The 16053-nt window shown below is 36.0% G+C and overlaps 2 protein-coding genes across 2 annotated transcripts in view; one reads left to right on the forward strand and one right to left on the reverse strand.

The window, feature by feature from the left end:
* Positions 1-1003: 1003 nt before the first annotated feature.
* On the reverse strand, positions 1004-5378 carry LOC103507289 (protein DDI1 homolog 2-like). The gene is made up of 7 exons (XM_026822198.1): positions 5375-5378; positions 5160-5312; positions 4256-4510; positions 3851-3978; positions 3339-3443; positions 2784-2888; positions 1004-1009 (listed from the first exon to the last, which is right to left on the reverse strand). The coding sequence occupies exons 1-7, from the start codon at positions 5376-5378 to the stop codon at positions 1004-1006; spliced, it is 756 nt and encodes a 251-aa protein (XP_026677999.1).
* Positions 5379-6064: 686 nt separating this feature from the next.
* The window catches only part of LOC103507290 (ral GTPase-activating protein subunit beta), a 46873-nt gene continuing 36884 nt past the window's right edge, over positions 6065-16053 (forward strand). Inside the window, 4 exon segments of the mRNA XM_026822199.1 lie at positions 6065-6390; positions 7042-7263; positions 7648-7849; positions 8388-8417. Of these exon segments, the coding sequence (XP_026678000.1) occupies positions 6355-6390; positions 7042-7263; positions 7648-7849; positions 8388-8417 (490 nt within the window). The 5' untranslated portion in view covers positions 6065-6354.

Here is a 16053-nt window from a genome sequence, read left to right on the forward strand (position 1 = left end):
ATCCATTTTTTCATATGAGATAAAAACCTGCCCAGGTATTTAGAAAATGTTTGATCGATATTTACCTAGGAAACTTACCTACTACTTACCTAAGAGACGTGGTAGACATTCCTATACTGAGAGTAGGTCCTTTTTTCCTCTCTCACATTTCAGTGTGTTCTGATTAGATGTTCAACTTCAATTGATATATCTGACTTTTGCCAGTTCTTTTCTTCTTTTCGTTCTTAATTCACCTCCACTAAAAATAGCCTTAAATTGATTTATTTAATTAACCGGATGGTATCCAAGTGCAAGATTGCTTAACTTGAATGATCTATAGGGTCCTGGTGATATTCAAGGATCTAACCCATATAGGTATCAAGTATCAAAATGAGGTTTTCAAACTTTTCCAGGAATCAGGCGAGCTCGTGAGGAGTTTTGTGGGAGGTCTCGAACTCATTGTATCCCTCCTAAAATCTGACGACACCCAAGTATTAGCCTGCGTGTGTGCAGCCATTTCCAAAGTTGCTACGGACCGGGAGAATTTGGCAGTCATATCAGATCACGGGGTGGTGGGCCTACTTGCTCAACTAGTGGACAAGGTAAGTTGCACATATTGGGTTCATTTATTGCAAGGTAAAAAAAGATATCCTTTAAAAACTTTCAATTTTTTTAAGATATGTATCTTCCATAACTGCTACGACAAGATATATGGGATCATTTATCCAAGGAAATTGATCTAAATCACTATCGATTTGCAGGGTACTTCTTTGGTAGGTGCCAATTCTGTAAAATAGGTACCAATTCTTTGGAATTGAAAATATGTGTCAAATTCTCACCTCAAGAGAATTGAAAAACTTTGTAAATAACTCCTTGTACATACGTTTCTAAACTTCTAACAGCTGTACAGATCGTTATTCATGAAAGATAGGATTAAGGAGAGTAACGCCGACCCCTAATAAAATTGGAAAAAGTGCAGTAAAAGAAGATTTCCAAATGTTATTCAACTCCTATACTAACGAGTTTACGCCTGTTATGTGAGACGAATAAAAACCATGTTGGGCTTAGAGTAAATTATTATCTTGTTGTGTCTTTATTTATATAAAATACATAAATTTATTTTAAACAAAACCAGTCTTTCGGTAGATAATGAATATAAAAAACTAAATGCAAACAATGGGGTGAATGAGAGAAAAAAAAATGGTATCCTAAGTAAAAGGCAATTATGTAGTACATGCTACATACTTATGCATATTACAACATCTGTACAACACCAGCTAAGTATAGAGGTCAACTTTCCAATGGATATAACGGGAATGTTGTTGCTCTAAAAATGACAATTTAGTATCGTAAAAACTGGCGGAATTGAAAAATCAACTATGAAAAAAAATGAAGATTTACAAGTTCTTCAACGAAAAAATCAAAAATATTGATAAATTTTCTATCTTGGTTACCGCAAAGTGCACAACGGTGTTTTCTTGCTAGAAATTCCCAAACCAAATTATGCAAATACTTGAGCTTCTGTACACCAGACTACCAGATATAGGTACTGCCAAAAGAAATTCACCTAACGTTATTTATGAAATACCTACTTAAGTAAAGCCTTAAATTCTAAAAGATAATAGTACATGCTACATACTTATGCATATTACAACATCTGTACAACACCAGCTAAGTATAGAGGTCAACTTTCCAATGGATATAACGGGAATGATTACTCTAAAAATGACAATTTAGTATCGTAAAAACGGGCGGAATTGAAAAATCAACTATGAAAAGAAGATTTGCAAGTTCTTCAACAAAAAAATCAAAAATATTGATATTTCTATCTTGGTTACCGCGAAGTGCACAACGATGTTTTCTTGCTAGAAATTCCCAAACCAAATTATGCAAACTTGAGCTCCTGTGCACCAGAATACCAGATATAGGTACTGCCAAAAGAAATTCACCTAACGTTATTTATGAAATACCTACTTAAGTAAAGCCTTAAATTCTAAAAGATAATTTGGACTTTAGAACTGGAAGAGCACTTGCACTTTACACTGTGGAGAGGTTTTACCAAACGTACGATTTTTTTTTCATTTTGAAGTGAACTTTAGGACAGGTCTTACGATTTTTTACCAAACGTACGATTTTTTCCTCAATGCAACTCATCACATATTGATTTTTGGCAACACTGTAGATTTGTTGATTAAAAATTTCAAAAAGAAAAGTAAGAAAAGGAAAAAATTAAAATGAGATAAAAATAAATAAATTATTCTTATCAAGACAATTTCGATTAAGATGATTTAAATTGGTGAGCTTTCGATGTCACTCAGGACATCATCTTCAGACCAAGATAGATGTTGACTCTATCGCAGCAGGAGTAGAAGTGAGGAAATTACAGCCCCAGGCGGGAATCGAACTCCCGGCCTAACGGTTACAAGGCAGACGCGCTACCAACCAAGCTAACTAGGTTGGCTTGAAGAGGAATAGTTATTGTCATGGAAAAAATAACGTAGAGAGCGAAAGATCGCGTAAGCGTTAGATCGCGGGTCCGAAATCCGCGGAAGTCGAACTTTATTCTAAAGAGATAAGGTTCGTTCTCGGAACTGCGGGTCCGAAATCCGCGGGGGTCGAACTTTATTCTAAAGAGATAAGGTTCGTTCTCGGAACGGCTAACTTTTTCCTATCCTGTCCTCTTTCTCTCTTCGATTTTGATACTTACAGTTCCCTCTCTTGGAAAAAAAAACCTCTTCCATACAGACGAGAAAATAAATAGGAGTATCTTCTACCTGATTTGGGTAAGCATGAGAAATACTTACCTGGTGTCTTTTCAGCATATCTAGTCCCAAAAGCATATCCATTGGTTGGTCTTCCAGCACGGAAAATGAGGTTGTTAGAAAGTCGTTTTCTATTGCTATTTGTACCTGAAAGTTAGAATAGGACAGAATGATTATTTCATTGGGGCTATAACTTGTTTATACTGTTCAGAGAATCTACAATGGCATTTGCTTCTGACTCATTACCTACTACCAAAAACAAGAGGTGGATTTCACTTTTTTTTTTTGTTAGCCCATAGAAGGCCTGTTAAGCTGACATCCAGTTAGGTTCCATTTGTATAGACATAACAGGGCTATTTAGCTAACAGGCTGTTAGGAACTAAAAAGGAGGTTGCTGAAACCCACCCTAGGGATAAAAGAGATAAATAACATAGTAGGTAAGACAGTAGCTTACCATGTGAATTCTGCCAATGATTCTCTGCACACCAACACCCTTGGCAATACCTGCCCAGCGAGTATCTATGAGACGTGTATACAGACGAGAAAATAAATAGGAGTATCTTCTACCTGATTTGGGTAAGCATGAGCAATACTTACCTGGTGTCTTTTCAGCATATCTAGTCCCAAAAGCATATCCATTGGTTGGTCTTCCAGCACGGAAAATGAGGTTGTTAGAAAGTCGTTTTCTATTGCTATTTGTACCTGAAAATTAAAATCAGAATGGTTATTTCATTGGGGGTTATAGCTTGTTTATTTTGTTCGGAGAATCTACTATGTATGTTATTGGCTTCTGACTCATTACTTACTACCGAAAACACTAGAGGTATCCCTGTTTTTGTTATTTTTTTTTCCATAGAAAGTCTGTTAAGTGAACAGCCAGTTAAGTTCTATTTGATTTTATAGACATAACAATAAACAAAAAGCCTGCTTTGAGGGTTAAGTGTAGTGGCAAACAGCCCTAAAGAATGGGTTGAACTTATACGAATCTATGAATAGACATAAGAGGCTATTAAGCTAACAGATTACTAGGCTGCTAGGAGCTAAAAAGGAGCTAAAACCCACCCTAAGGATAGTGATAAATAAATTTAGTAGGTAAGGAAGTAGCTTACCATGTGAATTCTGCCAATGATTCTCTGCACACCAACACCCTTGGCAATACCTGCCCAGCGAGTATCTATGAGACGTGTAATGTTCACTCGGGCAGCACAGGCTGCAGACATGATAGTTGTCTGGGCACCTGAAATGAGAGAACAATTATGATCTTAATATGTATCTCTAGAAATGAAGGCATTTTAGTTAATAATAAGGCTAGGTACTTGATTGTTTTGGGATTACCTAAATAATAGAAAGTAAAAAAAAAAAAAAAAAACAGAAGGATGGACAAGCTACAGAACCCAAGGGTAGGAAATGTTGGCAAGATCTGGGTCCAGATTTTAATGAAGTAGGTAGGTAGATAATATTCTCATTTAACATTTTTTAAAGACTAGGTGTTGTAGGATTTATATTTTGTTTACCAGAGTCGATAAAAGCTTTGACTGGATGCCCATTGACTCGACAATTTATGTACAACATTATAACCGAGCCAAATGTTTCAGGGTTGTATTCCATGGCAGCCTCCATATTTGCTTGAATATTGGACTTCTTTATTTCTTCAGCAATTAACTTCTGTGCCTCCGTATCAAATGGATCTGCTGTGAGCATTCTTTGTCTTAGCTGTTCACGTTTCTCTCTTTCCTCATACTGTTGTCTGAGGATTCTGGCAAAGTCATCTGAAAATGAATGTTCTTCATTAGGTAGGTACCACAATGTAGGTAGGTATCTTTCCATGGTTAACTAACAAGGTCCCTTGGCAAAAAAAGAACAAGAAAAAATGGTCAACGGGACGGGTTAGTCTGAAAATCACCATAACATCAAGGACCCTGAAGTTTACCTACGGTGGTCAAGTTACGGTCGTTAGGTTATGTAGGATCTTCTCTTCTCGGACGAGTTGATTCTCCGTCAGTAACGGAAGATTCGGACTAGAGTATTTCAAAGGAGACGAGGTTTGTTTTATTGGGTGTCGAACAGACTAGCGGGATTGAATTACGGAGTATCAAACAAAAAACGCTCAAAAAGATCACACATGGTAATGAGGGATTTACTAGATAATAGGCTCAACCAATTCATGGTTTATAAAGAGACAGTAATTGATTTTCTTTTGTTAGATTTTCCTTATATCAGATCTCTGGAAGAGAAGGAATAAGGGTTTGGCTAATACATTTCAAGCTGCAACATCTTACATCTAATTACTATGAGTCCCACCCAATAATCTATGTGCAACATGATTAGCCCCAGTGTGATTATGGTAAATGTTATTTTCACAAGATTACACAATAATATTATGGTGAGTACTTAGGTACAAAGCTATAAGGTGCTTACCAGAAGGATTGCTGGTTCTGGCAACTTGCACACGTTTCAGTAACACAAGATCTCCATCCTGGATGTTATAGTCCTTCAATGTCTTCTTGTTGTCCACGAGAGCATTACCCTGGAACTCAATGGCTATCTCTTGGGCTGATATGCCCGACTGAACTTCACAGAAAGCTTTGAAGTTTTCCAGCTCTAGGTCTTCACTGACATCTAGGAGAAAACACTCATTGTCCAGGGATGTTACTGTTACTTTCATCTTGGCTGTCTAGGAGACAATGCAACCAGTTTGCTCTCTACCAAAAAACTACAAGTGATCAAGTGAATCAGAACCAAAAAACTAGTCAATCAAAGGCCAAAAGAAAGATAATTTATACGCACTTGAAAAAGTTGATTCACCTGGATTACCGAACGAGAGAGTGATATTCTAAAGACATTCACTTTGCACTTTTTTGAGTTTTTTGTAGAGATGGGAAAAGAACGTACGAACGAACTGTAGGAACTTGTTCTTTGAAAAAGTTCGTTCCTGAACGGAACTGTTCTTTCTGAGACTTTTAGAACTGGAAGAGCACTTGCACTTTACACTGTGGACAGGTTTTACCAAACGTACGATTTTTTTTCATTTTGAAGTGAACTTTAGGACAGGTCTTACCAAACGTACGATTTTTTACTCAATGCAACTCATCACATATTGATTTTTGGCAACACTGTAGATTTGTTGATTAAAAATTTCAAAAAGAAAAGTAAGAAAAGGAAAAAGAACACATTTGTGTTTTTTGGAAATTTTTGGCTGTCTTGTAAATTTCCATTTGAACAGAAAGCAGAAAGGTTTTGTGTTTTTTGGAAATTTTTGGCTGTCTTGTAAATTTCTTTTCTTGTTTTCCTGTGATAAATTGATAACCGAGATCCTTGAAGAATGAACACATTTGTGTTTTTTGGAAATTTTTGGCTGTCTTGTAAATTTCTTTTCTTGTTTTCCTGTGATAAATTGATAACCGAGATCCTTGAAGAATAGATTAGTAGACGGACAAAGTAATTGCTTTCAAGATCTCCGTAGAAAAGTGTTTCAAGTATGAACTCATTAGCTATGATAAAATATTCAGAAATCTGTGTTTGGTGACCTGTGGAATCCAAGAACTTCCTTTCATTCTGAATTTATTAGTAGAAGAGTTCATGTCAAGATACCTACGGGTAATCATCTGTCTCTATGAATTTAGGAGTCTTTAACAGGGTCAATTTGAAGGTAAGTACTTTAATTCTTGATCCTTCATGGAAGAGGCCTCAGGTTCTCTTCTAAATTTTATTGTTAGGGTGTTACCTGGACTGTGATGAACTCAGCCTTTTTAAATCTACCTAAATAGGATCCCTAACATTCTTGTTCATAGACTTCATAGGTACATTGTCTGTATTGTAAGTACTTTCTTGCTTATTAAATCTACCTAAATAGGATCCCTAACATTCTTGTTCATAGACTTCATAGGTACATTGTCTGTATTGTAAGTACTTTCTTGCTTAATTAAATCTACCTAAATAGGATCCCTAACATTCTTGTTCATAGACTTCATAGGTACATTGTCTGTATTGTAAGTACTTTCTTGCTTATGCACTATATTATGGGTCATCCCATGATAAGGTAGGTAGGTAGGTAGGTACCTACTTCAAACAAAACTGAAATGAACCTTTGTATAGAAATATTATTTGCACAACATGATTCTGATTTTCTTTCAGGACAGCACAAGTGGGGGCATGTATTCAGAATGGGCTTCCTTGACCAACATTATACAAAATGGTAGTGTTGAACATGGAAGCGCCTACTTGAAACAAAACTGAAATGAACCTTTGTATAGAAATATTATTTGCACAACATGATTCTGATTTATTTTTTTTTTTTCAGGACAGCACAAGTGGGGGCATGTATTCAGAATGGGCTTCCTTGACCAACATTATACAAAATGGTAGTGTTGAACATGGAAGCGTGTTGAATAAATTGCTTGTATCATCGGGTAGAGATGTCACACTTGCTGTTGTCAAGCAGTTGGCTTCAAACTTGGGGATTACTCAAGCAGCAGAACCTAGTCCTCTCACTACAGATAGAGAAGTGCAATGGTGCATGGAGGTGAGTTGACCTCTTTAGTGCAGAATTTCTTCTTGTGGAAAAAATATAAACAAGCTACAAGCCCTGGAGGGAGTGAGCAGGAAGATACTCAAGTATGTAGGTGCAGAAGGCATACCAACCTGTTAAATTAACTTTGAAGTAGGTGATTTTTTTTACTTTTAAATAACCTTTTTTTTTCAGACATTAAGCTGAACAGTTTTGACAGGTAGGTAGGTGTGACAGTTTCAAAACTGAAATTATTTTGGTTTGGTGTTTCTTTGTCCTCACTTTATGTCTGCATTGGTTTTCAGATTCTGTGTCATGGACTAAGTCTGCCTCTATCGGAGCATGATACCATTAGGGACTGTGTCAATGTCTATTGTGAGTGGCTCTCCATTGTTTCAGATTCTGTGTCATGGACTAAGTCTGCCTCTGTCAGAGCATGATACCATTAGGGACTGTGTCAATGTCTATTGTGAGTGGCTCTCAGCTCTGCACCCCACACCAAAGATCTGTGTCCCAAAGCCAATTTGTGATGATCCCAATGTCTATGCAAGGAAGATTATATCCCACTTTCACAATTTATTTGTGCCAAGAAAAGGAGAAGGTGAGAGCAGAAACAGCAGGCAAATGTTAAAATAAATAAGTAAAGACATAAGATATATTTGACTTGACATGTTAGTTACCTACCTAGTCTAGAGCTTACTCACCTAGGATGTGCCCTGTACCCATTGAAAAATGAGCAAGGGAAAACATACCTAGGTGAAAAAAAAAAAAAAAAAAAAAAAAAAAAAAAAAAAAAAAAAAAAACAAAAAAAAAAACTAGTCTACAGCTTACTCACATAGTATGTGCCCTATACCCCTTGAAAAATGGGCAAGGGAAGGGATAGGTAACATAGTTTTTTTTTTTTTTTTTTAAAAAAGAGACAGCAAGAGAGCATTAAAAGATATTTTCACAATATTTGACATCAAGATGCAAAGTGCAAATTTTTTGGTCCTGGGAATCCCCAGTACCTTTTGCTTGATAATTGATGTTCTCATTGCTGGATCAACTCATGGAGTCCTTAAATTTAATTAGGAACAGTGTTTCAACAGTAGAACCAACCATTTAATCTTTGTTTATTTCACCTTTGTTTATTTTCAAGTCTGGACATTTTTCTATTTGGACACAATATGTAAGTATGGTTGATCATAGCTGAGTACCTACCTGCTTGTACTTGGATGTGTATTATTGCATTTTTTTTTTTTTTACTTATTTGACAAAGAGGTGGTAACATAAAAATTAAATCCATACAGATTAGGCATGTATGGAACCTTGTCTAATCATTATTCCCTTCTCTGAGTTCATACCTACTAGGTTCTATATCTTTAACCAATCAATGTTTTTACATAAGTGTTTAGCTAAATTCCTCTTTAGGGATGATTTATGAAGTGAGCGTGGCTGATTTATTGTTATGGGATGAGAGTGGTTGATTTATTGTTTGTGATTTATATTTGTTGTGTTTTAGATGGCACAGAAGAAAAAAAACTATTGATGTTATTATCTAAGTCAAGGCCTAGCATAGGGTGTTGCATTATACAGCTAATTTATCAAGTTATATGTGTAATGTGTAGATGCTATAAGTAAAAATCAAGAGATAACCTTCCACAATATTTATTTTGACATCAAAAATCAAAGTGCAAATTTTTTGTCTGTTCTGGTTCTGGGAATATTCAGGAGGTACCTTCTGCTTGATAATGAATATTCTCACTACTTAATCAACTCATGGAGTCCTTAACTTGAAACTCTTAAGAACAATATTTCATCAGAACCAACCATTCAATCTTTGTGGCAGTGGTTATGTACCGTGTACCGGTTTGAGATAGGCTATTCCCATCCTTCCTTGGCGTGTGGAAAACGATGTGGTAACTTAACACAGCCCTCATGAGCGTGTAAAGTTGGTGGAAAATTCGAAATTTAGATTTTTTTTTTTTTTTTTTTTTTCAAGTTTGGAAATTTTTTTAATCAGAACCAACCATTCAATCTTTGTGGCAGTGGTTATGTACCGGTTTGAGATAGGCTATTCCCGTCCTTTCTTGGCGTGTGGAAAACGATGTGGTAACTTAACACAGCCTTCATGAGTGTGTAAAGTTGGTGGGAAATTCGAAATTTTAATTTTGTTTTTGTTTATTTTCAAGTCTGGACCTTTTTCTATTTGGACACAATATGTAAGTATGTATGGTTGATCCTAGCACTGCTTGTACTTGGATGTGTATTATTGAATTTACTTTCTTATACTTGGAATGCTATTAGTGTAGCTTATTTGATTTTGACATAAAAATTAAATTCCATACCAGTTAGTCATGTATGGAACCTTGTCTAATCATTATTCTCTTCTCTGAGTTCATACCTACTAGTTCTATATCTTTAACCAATCAATGTTTTTACATAAGTGTTTAGCTAAATTCCTCTTTAGGGATAATTTATGAGGTGAGCGTGGCTGATTTATTGTTATGGGGTGAGAGTGGTTGATTTATTGTTTGTGATTTATATTAATTTGTTGTGTTTTAGATGGCACAGAAGAAAAAAAAAACTATTGATGTTATAAATCTAAGTCAAGGCCTAGCATAGGGTGTTGCATTATACAGCTAATTTATCAAGTTATATGTGTAATTTGTAGATGCTATAAGTAAAAAGTAAAAAAAAGTCAAAACCTTTTCAAAATTGCCCTTGTATTGAATTTATTGAGGACATTAGGGAACCATCTCCAACAGCTTTTCTCATTCTAAATACTTGTCTATAAGTAAAAAAAGTCGAAGTCTGCACCTTTTCAAAATTGCCCTTGTATTGAATTTATTGAGGACATTAGGGAACCATCTCCAACAGCTTTTCTCATTCTAAATACTTGTCTACTTATACCTTGTTTTCAGCCTCAGATACAATCAACAGACAAGCAGTACTGTGCCATCGCGTTCTTAAAACGTTATACGGTATGGTGCGGTTTTATCAACTTGTATAACTGTGGGAGTAAAGGGACTTTTTCAGTCTCTTTTCGGCAGTATAAACAGGGGATATTCTATTCTATTCTAAAATTAGTTGTACTTTCCTTTCGTAAACTGAGACAATGTCCCCTCCTTTAAAGGAAAATACGGGAACTACTTATTTTAGTTGAGATTTTCTAAGTTGGAATCCTCGAAGTTGATAAAACCGGACCTAAAACTTTGTACATAATTCTATCGGTATTCTTAAAAAGAGGTACGTACCTACATTTACACAATAGCTAAGGTCGGCTATTGGCAAGGTTTCTGAAACATGGATTACTTATGTTAGTACGATTAAAACCAACAGATTACTCTTTTTCTTCGGGAACCGGGTATCTTCCTATCTAAATCTGGGACTCTTTTTATTTTTTACCGATTTTCTTTGGGTTTTTGGGGCACACTTGTAAATTAATATTGCAATGATCTATTCTTTTGTACATAATTCTATCGTTATTCTTAAAAAGAGGTACGTACCTACCTACATTTACACAATAGCTAAGGTCAGCTATTGGCAAGGTTTCTGAAACGTGGATTACTTATGTTAGTACGATTAAAACCAACAGATTACTCTTTTTCTTCGGGAACCGGGTATCCTCCTATCTAAATCTGGGACTCTTTTTATTTTTTACCGATTTTCTTTGGGTTTTTGGGGCACACTTGTAAATTAATATTGCAATGATCTGGGGGGTTTTATGAGTATGGATAACTTGCGACCGAGGTTAGATTTCTCCTTTTCTACGGGTACATGGAATCTCTCAATATAAACTTGGGTCTTTTTGCATTTTTACTGGCTCAGTTCTTTTGTACCTACCAATTTTCAAAGTTTTTTTTCAACACTTGTAAATATAGCAATGAATTGTGTTGGGTTTTCTTCTGTACATAAACTGCAAGTTTTTCTTTCCACTTCACACAAATTCCCCTAACGTTCCTGCTTGGCATCAAATTTTTCAGGTACTCCTAAAACCTCACTCATTGGATTGACCAGCAGTCGTCTGTCTACTGTGGGTCACCCTATGGCACCTAATTCTGGACCTCCTTCTACTTCCAGCATTTCATGTAAGTCTGATTTGAAAATTTTTGTTTAGTGTGTTCTTTTGTGTATTTTCGCAGGATAAAACGTTTGATTCTCAAGAAAAATCTTTCATGTGACTGAGGGACTGACACCAAATAGAGAGACTGTGATGCACAAAATCTCTTGAACTAAATTTAAAATCTTGAACTTCCGAATTGAAAATTCTGGGAAAGTCAAAACTTGTATGAGAAGTTGTGTGTGCCACAAGACCAAACGAAACAGTTTAAGATAGCTAGGTAGATTCTGCTTTTAGACAGCAGTAAACGTTACATGCGATTTGACTTTAAGCTTTCCATTTAGGTGGTACTTCTCAGATATTTCTAACTCGTTGATTTCATTAGAAATTCCATTCAACTTTTTTCGTTCTGGAGAGAAATCGTTTTATTTTCTTTGACTTGAATTATTCCGATTTTAATTTACTAATACTGTACTCGTCCTTGCTATATCCAGATGATACCCCTACTCAATCTAACTCTCTGTTAGAAACTACATTTTCTAATCTTCTACATACCCTATTTTGGACCCAGTATGAAAGTAAGTTTCTGCATTGCTGGGAGGGTTTCTTTTTTTCGCCAGTCAAAATTGATGGTATGAGTGGAAACCTGATTTTATTCAATGTAAAATTTTGGGTATCAAATTTATGTAAAAGGTATTTTATTGTTTTCCCCCATGTATGTAGATTATTTTGGTGAACAACTTTTTTGGCCAGTCAAAATTGATGGTATGAGTGAAAACCTGATTTTATTACATGTAAAATTTTGGGTATCAAATTTATGTAAAAGGTATTTTATTGTTTTCCCCCATGTATGTAGATTATTTTGGTGAACAACTTTTTTTGATACCTTCCTTATTGCAACTTTACTTTGGCTTATTTTCTCTTTTGAAGTTTTTAAGATGAGACGTATTTTTTGACATGTCAATTGTGTTTTTATGTGGTTAATAGGTTGGCAGATTCCCATACATATGTTCCTTTGTAAATATTTTTCAGTTTTCCGCTTCTTATTTTTGGATACTTTCCTGTTTTTGCCGCGAGTAATTTTTGATGTCTCTATTAAAATTCAGTCTGGACTACATACAGTTTTGAATGTAATAAAAATAAGCTATGGGAGAGGGGAAAAATATTTTATAATTTATAAGTGTACCTACCTAAGATAAGTCTACTTTGCAAAATAATAAATCGGACTTTTATTTTTTAATGAACGTTTTTAAATTAAGAAGGGATTTCATTTTCGAAGTGACGAGGGATCAATGCATTTCTATTTTTACCTTTTTATTTTATCAGTATTTGTAGGTACTGGCACCTTCTAGATTTAATAAATAATTATTCCTTTTTCAATGTAATTAGTTCCTTTTTGTAACGGAATGATCTTTGGGAAGCATTTTGGCATTTGGAATTGTAATTAGAATTTCTTTCTTAAAGTCATTTCCATGCTAAAGGGAATATTTTCCAATCTTATACCGCACTTGTATGATTTATACAGAGTAATACAAAAATTGTCTGATCTCTTTTCATGTTTACCCTATTTTTAATAGTCTGATAACCTTTTGTTTTTAAAACAAAACTTTATTATTTTCAAATGTTTTTGCAACACCTTCATTAACAGATCGCTTTTGAAATGGGAAGTTTACTAAACGGATTTTAATTTCTCGTATTTTCATTTCCACAGCTATTGCATCGTTAGCGGCAGATCCTAAAGGCCCTCTAGCAGACGACCGACCCAAATGTAATAGCATTCTACACCTGTTTGGAGAATGGCTGTTCGAGGCTGCCCTGATAGGATCTGACTTCAGCAAAGACAAGGCACAACAGAACAGTAAGTTTGTTTGATAGGGGTGCAACGACACTGTATAACTACTATTTTTATTTATTTATTTATTTTTCGTGGCGGCGTTTTAGCCTCCATTTGGTGACGGGCTACCTGCCTCCTCATCTTTCAAACTGACCCATAGAGAGTGTTATCAGAGTTGACAAAGGTCGTAAAATTTTGATCAGATTTATCCATCAACTGATGCCTCAGTAAGTCAGTACCCATTATAGTCAAGTAAATGTCATCTTCTTCTTTCACTCCACCTTTTCCCAATTTTATTTGGGCTTGATGTTGCTTTCCTTTATTGTACTCCTCTGTTGTGCATACCTTCTCTCCCAAATTTTCCTCACCTTGTCTCTCCACTTCAGTTTTGGTCTCCCCTTTCTCTTACCCAAATGACTAGTTTTTGTAATTTCTAACCTGTGTAACTCAATTCTCGTCTCTCCTAGTTAAGTGATTCTGATACCGGTTGTTAATGACTATTTTCTACTGTTTCTTCTACAGGAGACTCATTCTCCAAGCGCCGTCCTAGCTCGATTATGATCGACTCTGTGAGTATATCCAGTGCCGGTTCTATGAAGGGGAGCCTATCCATGTCTCAACCAGGCAGTCTGACAGACGATGGGGGAGACTCTCTACCCACGCCACTGCTGTCTCCCGAGAGGTATCAGGTGGGCAGGGCCGAAGCACTGGGGGCTCTGTGTCGAATTTTCTGCGCCAAGAAGACTGGCGAGGAAATTCTACCCATCTATTTGGCCCGGTTCTATGTCTGTCTTCAGCAAGGATTGAGGATTCCGGAGGTAAGTTGGGGTCTAGATTGAGGAACTTTTCCTGAACCTCTTGTGCGTCATTATCATTAGGGATTTTCTTCCTTCGAAGAGAATTATTGAAATGGTACGGAGATGTATGTAAAAGTTCATAGCCCATCTATTTGGCCCGGTTCTATGTTTGTCTTCAGCAAGGATTGAGAATTCCGGAGGTAAGTTGGGGTCTAGATTGAGGAACTTTTCCAGAACCTCTTGTGCGTCATTATCATTAGGGATTTTCTTCCTTCGAAGAGAATTATTGAAATGGTACGGAGATGTATGTAAAAGTTCATACTGTTACCATTACCAGTCCTAGATCTAGAACATTTATTTGGTACTGGAACGTTTCAGATTGCTATGAATCAGATTGCTAGAACCTCTTGTGCGTCATTATCATTAGGGGTTTTCTTCCTTCGAAGAGAATTATTGAAATGGTACGGAGATTTATGTAAAAGTACATACTGTTACCATTACTAGTCCTAGATCTAGATCATTTATTTGGTACTGGAACGTTTCAGATTGCTATGAACAGAGTAGAATTCAAAGAATAACACAGAATCCGTGTCACACCTTCCTCTTTGAAACATGTAAGTATATGCATAATACAGACAAGCATGAAAACCTTGGATTTTAGCTCGAATTTGATCCACTCAAAACCATCATAGTAACAGCATTTTGTTCAGATTGCTATGAACAGAGTAGAATTCAAAGAATAACACAGAATCCGTGTCACACCTTCCTCTTTGAAACATGTATATGCATAATACAGACAAGCATGAAAACCTTGGATTTTAGCTCGAATTTGATCCACTCAAAACCATCATAGTAACAGCATTTTGTCATTTCAAATTTCAGAGCCGAGAGTGTGAGGAAGTACTGTGCAGTATTCTTCTGAACTCTGCGGATTTGTTTCGGCTAGACTTGGACGGGATTCAGTTGCTGCTTCCTTATTTCTTGGACGCACTAGAGCTGGTTCTCACAGAAAAAGATCCCAAAATAAGGTAAGCTTTGTACTCTTTGTAGTTGTAAACCTTGGAAAGCTACATTGCCTTTGTAGTCCGTTTTTAGCCATTTGAAATATGACATTGCCATCGTGACATTTTTATAATGGCCTTTTTCACAATTTTAAGGTAGAAACACACTGCCATCACGGTAGGTGACGTTATAGTATAGTAGTGTGGCTGGCTGTCCTAAACGAAATTACCTACAATATTGTGGGAAAACTTTCAACTACATCTTTCTGACTCCCCGTGAGCACACGTGACGTAACATCATGGTAGTGTGTTCCTACCTTAACAAGCATTCATGCTTAACACAGTTAGACCTCCCTACTGTGAATTGTGAACGAAGGCATTGTTTTCTAATATACATTTTTTCTTACTTTCTATTATTCTCTCCGGTTTATAGCCTATCAACAAAGCAGGATCTATGTCTTACACCGATCTCTTTAAGGCATGTAATAGACAAAGCTCCAATTCCGCCCTAATTTAAGTCAATCAAATCCATGATAACAGCATTTTGTCGTTCCAAATTGCAGAGTCGAGAATGTGAGGAAGTACTGTGCAGTATTCTTCTGAACTCTGCGGATTTGTTTCGGCTAGACTTGGACGGGATTCAGTTGCTGCTTCCTTATTTCTTGGACGCACTAGAGCTGGTTCTCACAGAAAAAGATCCCAAAATAAGGTAAGCTTTGTACTCTTTGTAGTTGTAGTCCGTTTTTAAAACCTTGGAAAGCTACATTGCCTTTGTAGTCCGTTTTTAGCCATTTGAAATATGACATTGCCATCGTGACATTTTTATAATGGCCGTAACATGTGTTGAAATAACAATATTTCCACTACTCCGCCCCATATTCTTCAAATTTCTAAAGCTAACCATATCTTTCTGTGTGGTTTTTGAATAATTCAAAAAATATCTTTTTCCTCAGAAATCAGGCAGTATCCAAAAGTGAGCTGAGGAGGTCGTCCACCCAGATTCTACTCTCTCTACTCGTCTTAAGTAATATGTGTTTAAATAATATTTCCACTACTCCGCCCCATATTCTTCAAATTTCTAAAGCTAACCATATCTTTCTGTGTGGTTTTTGAATAATTAAAAAAATATC

This window comes from Diaphorina citri, unplaced genomic scaffold (assembly GCF_000475195.1).
Source record: "Diaphorina citri unplaced genomic scaffold, Diaci psyllid genome assembly version 1.1 scaffold303, whole genome shotgun sequence".
Lineage (NCBI taxonomy): Eukaryota > Metazoa > Arthropoda > Insecta > Hemiptera > Psyllidae > Diaphorina > Diaphorina citri.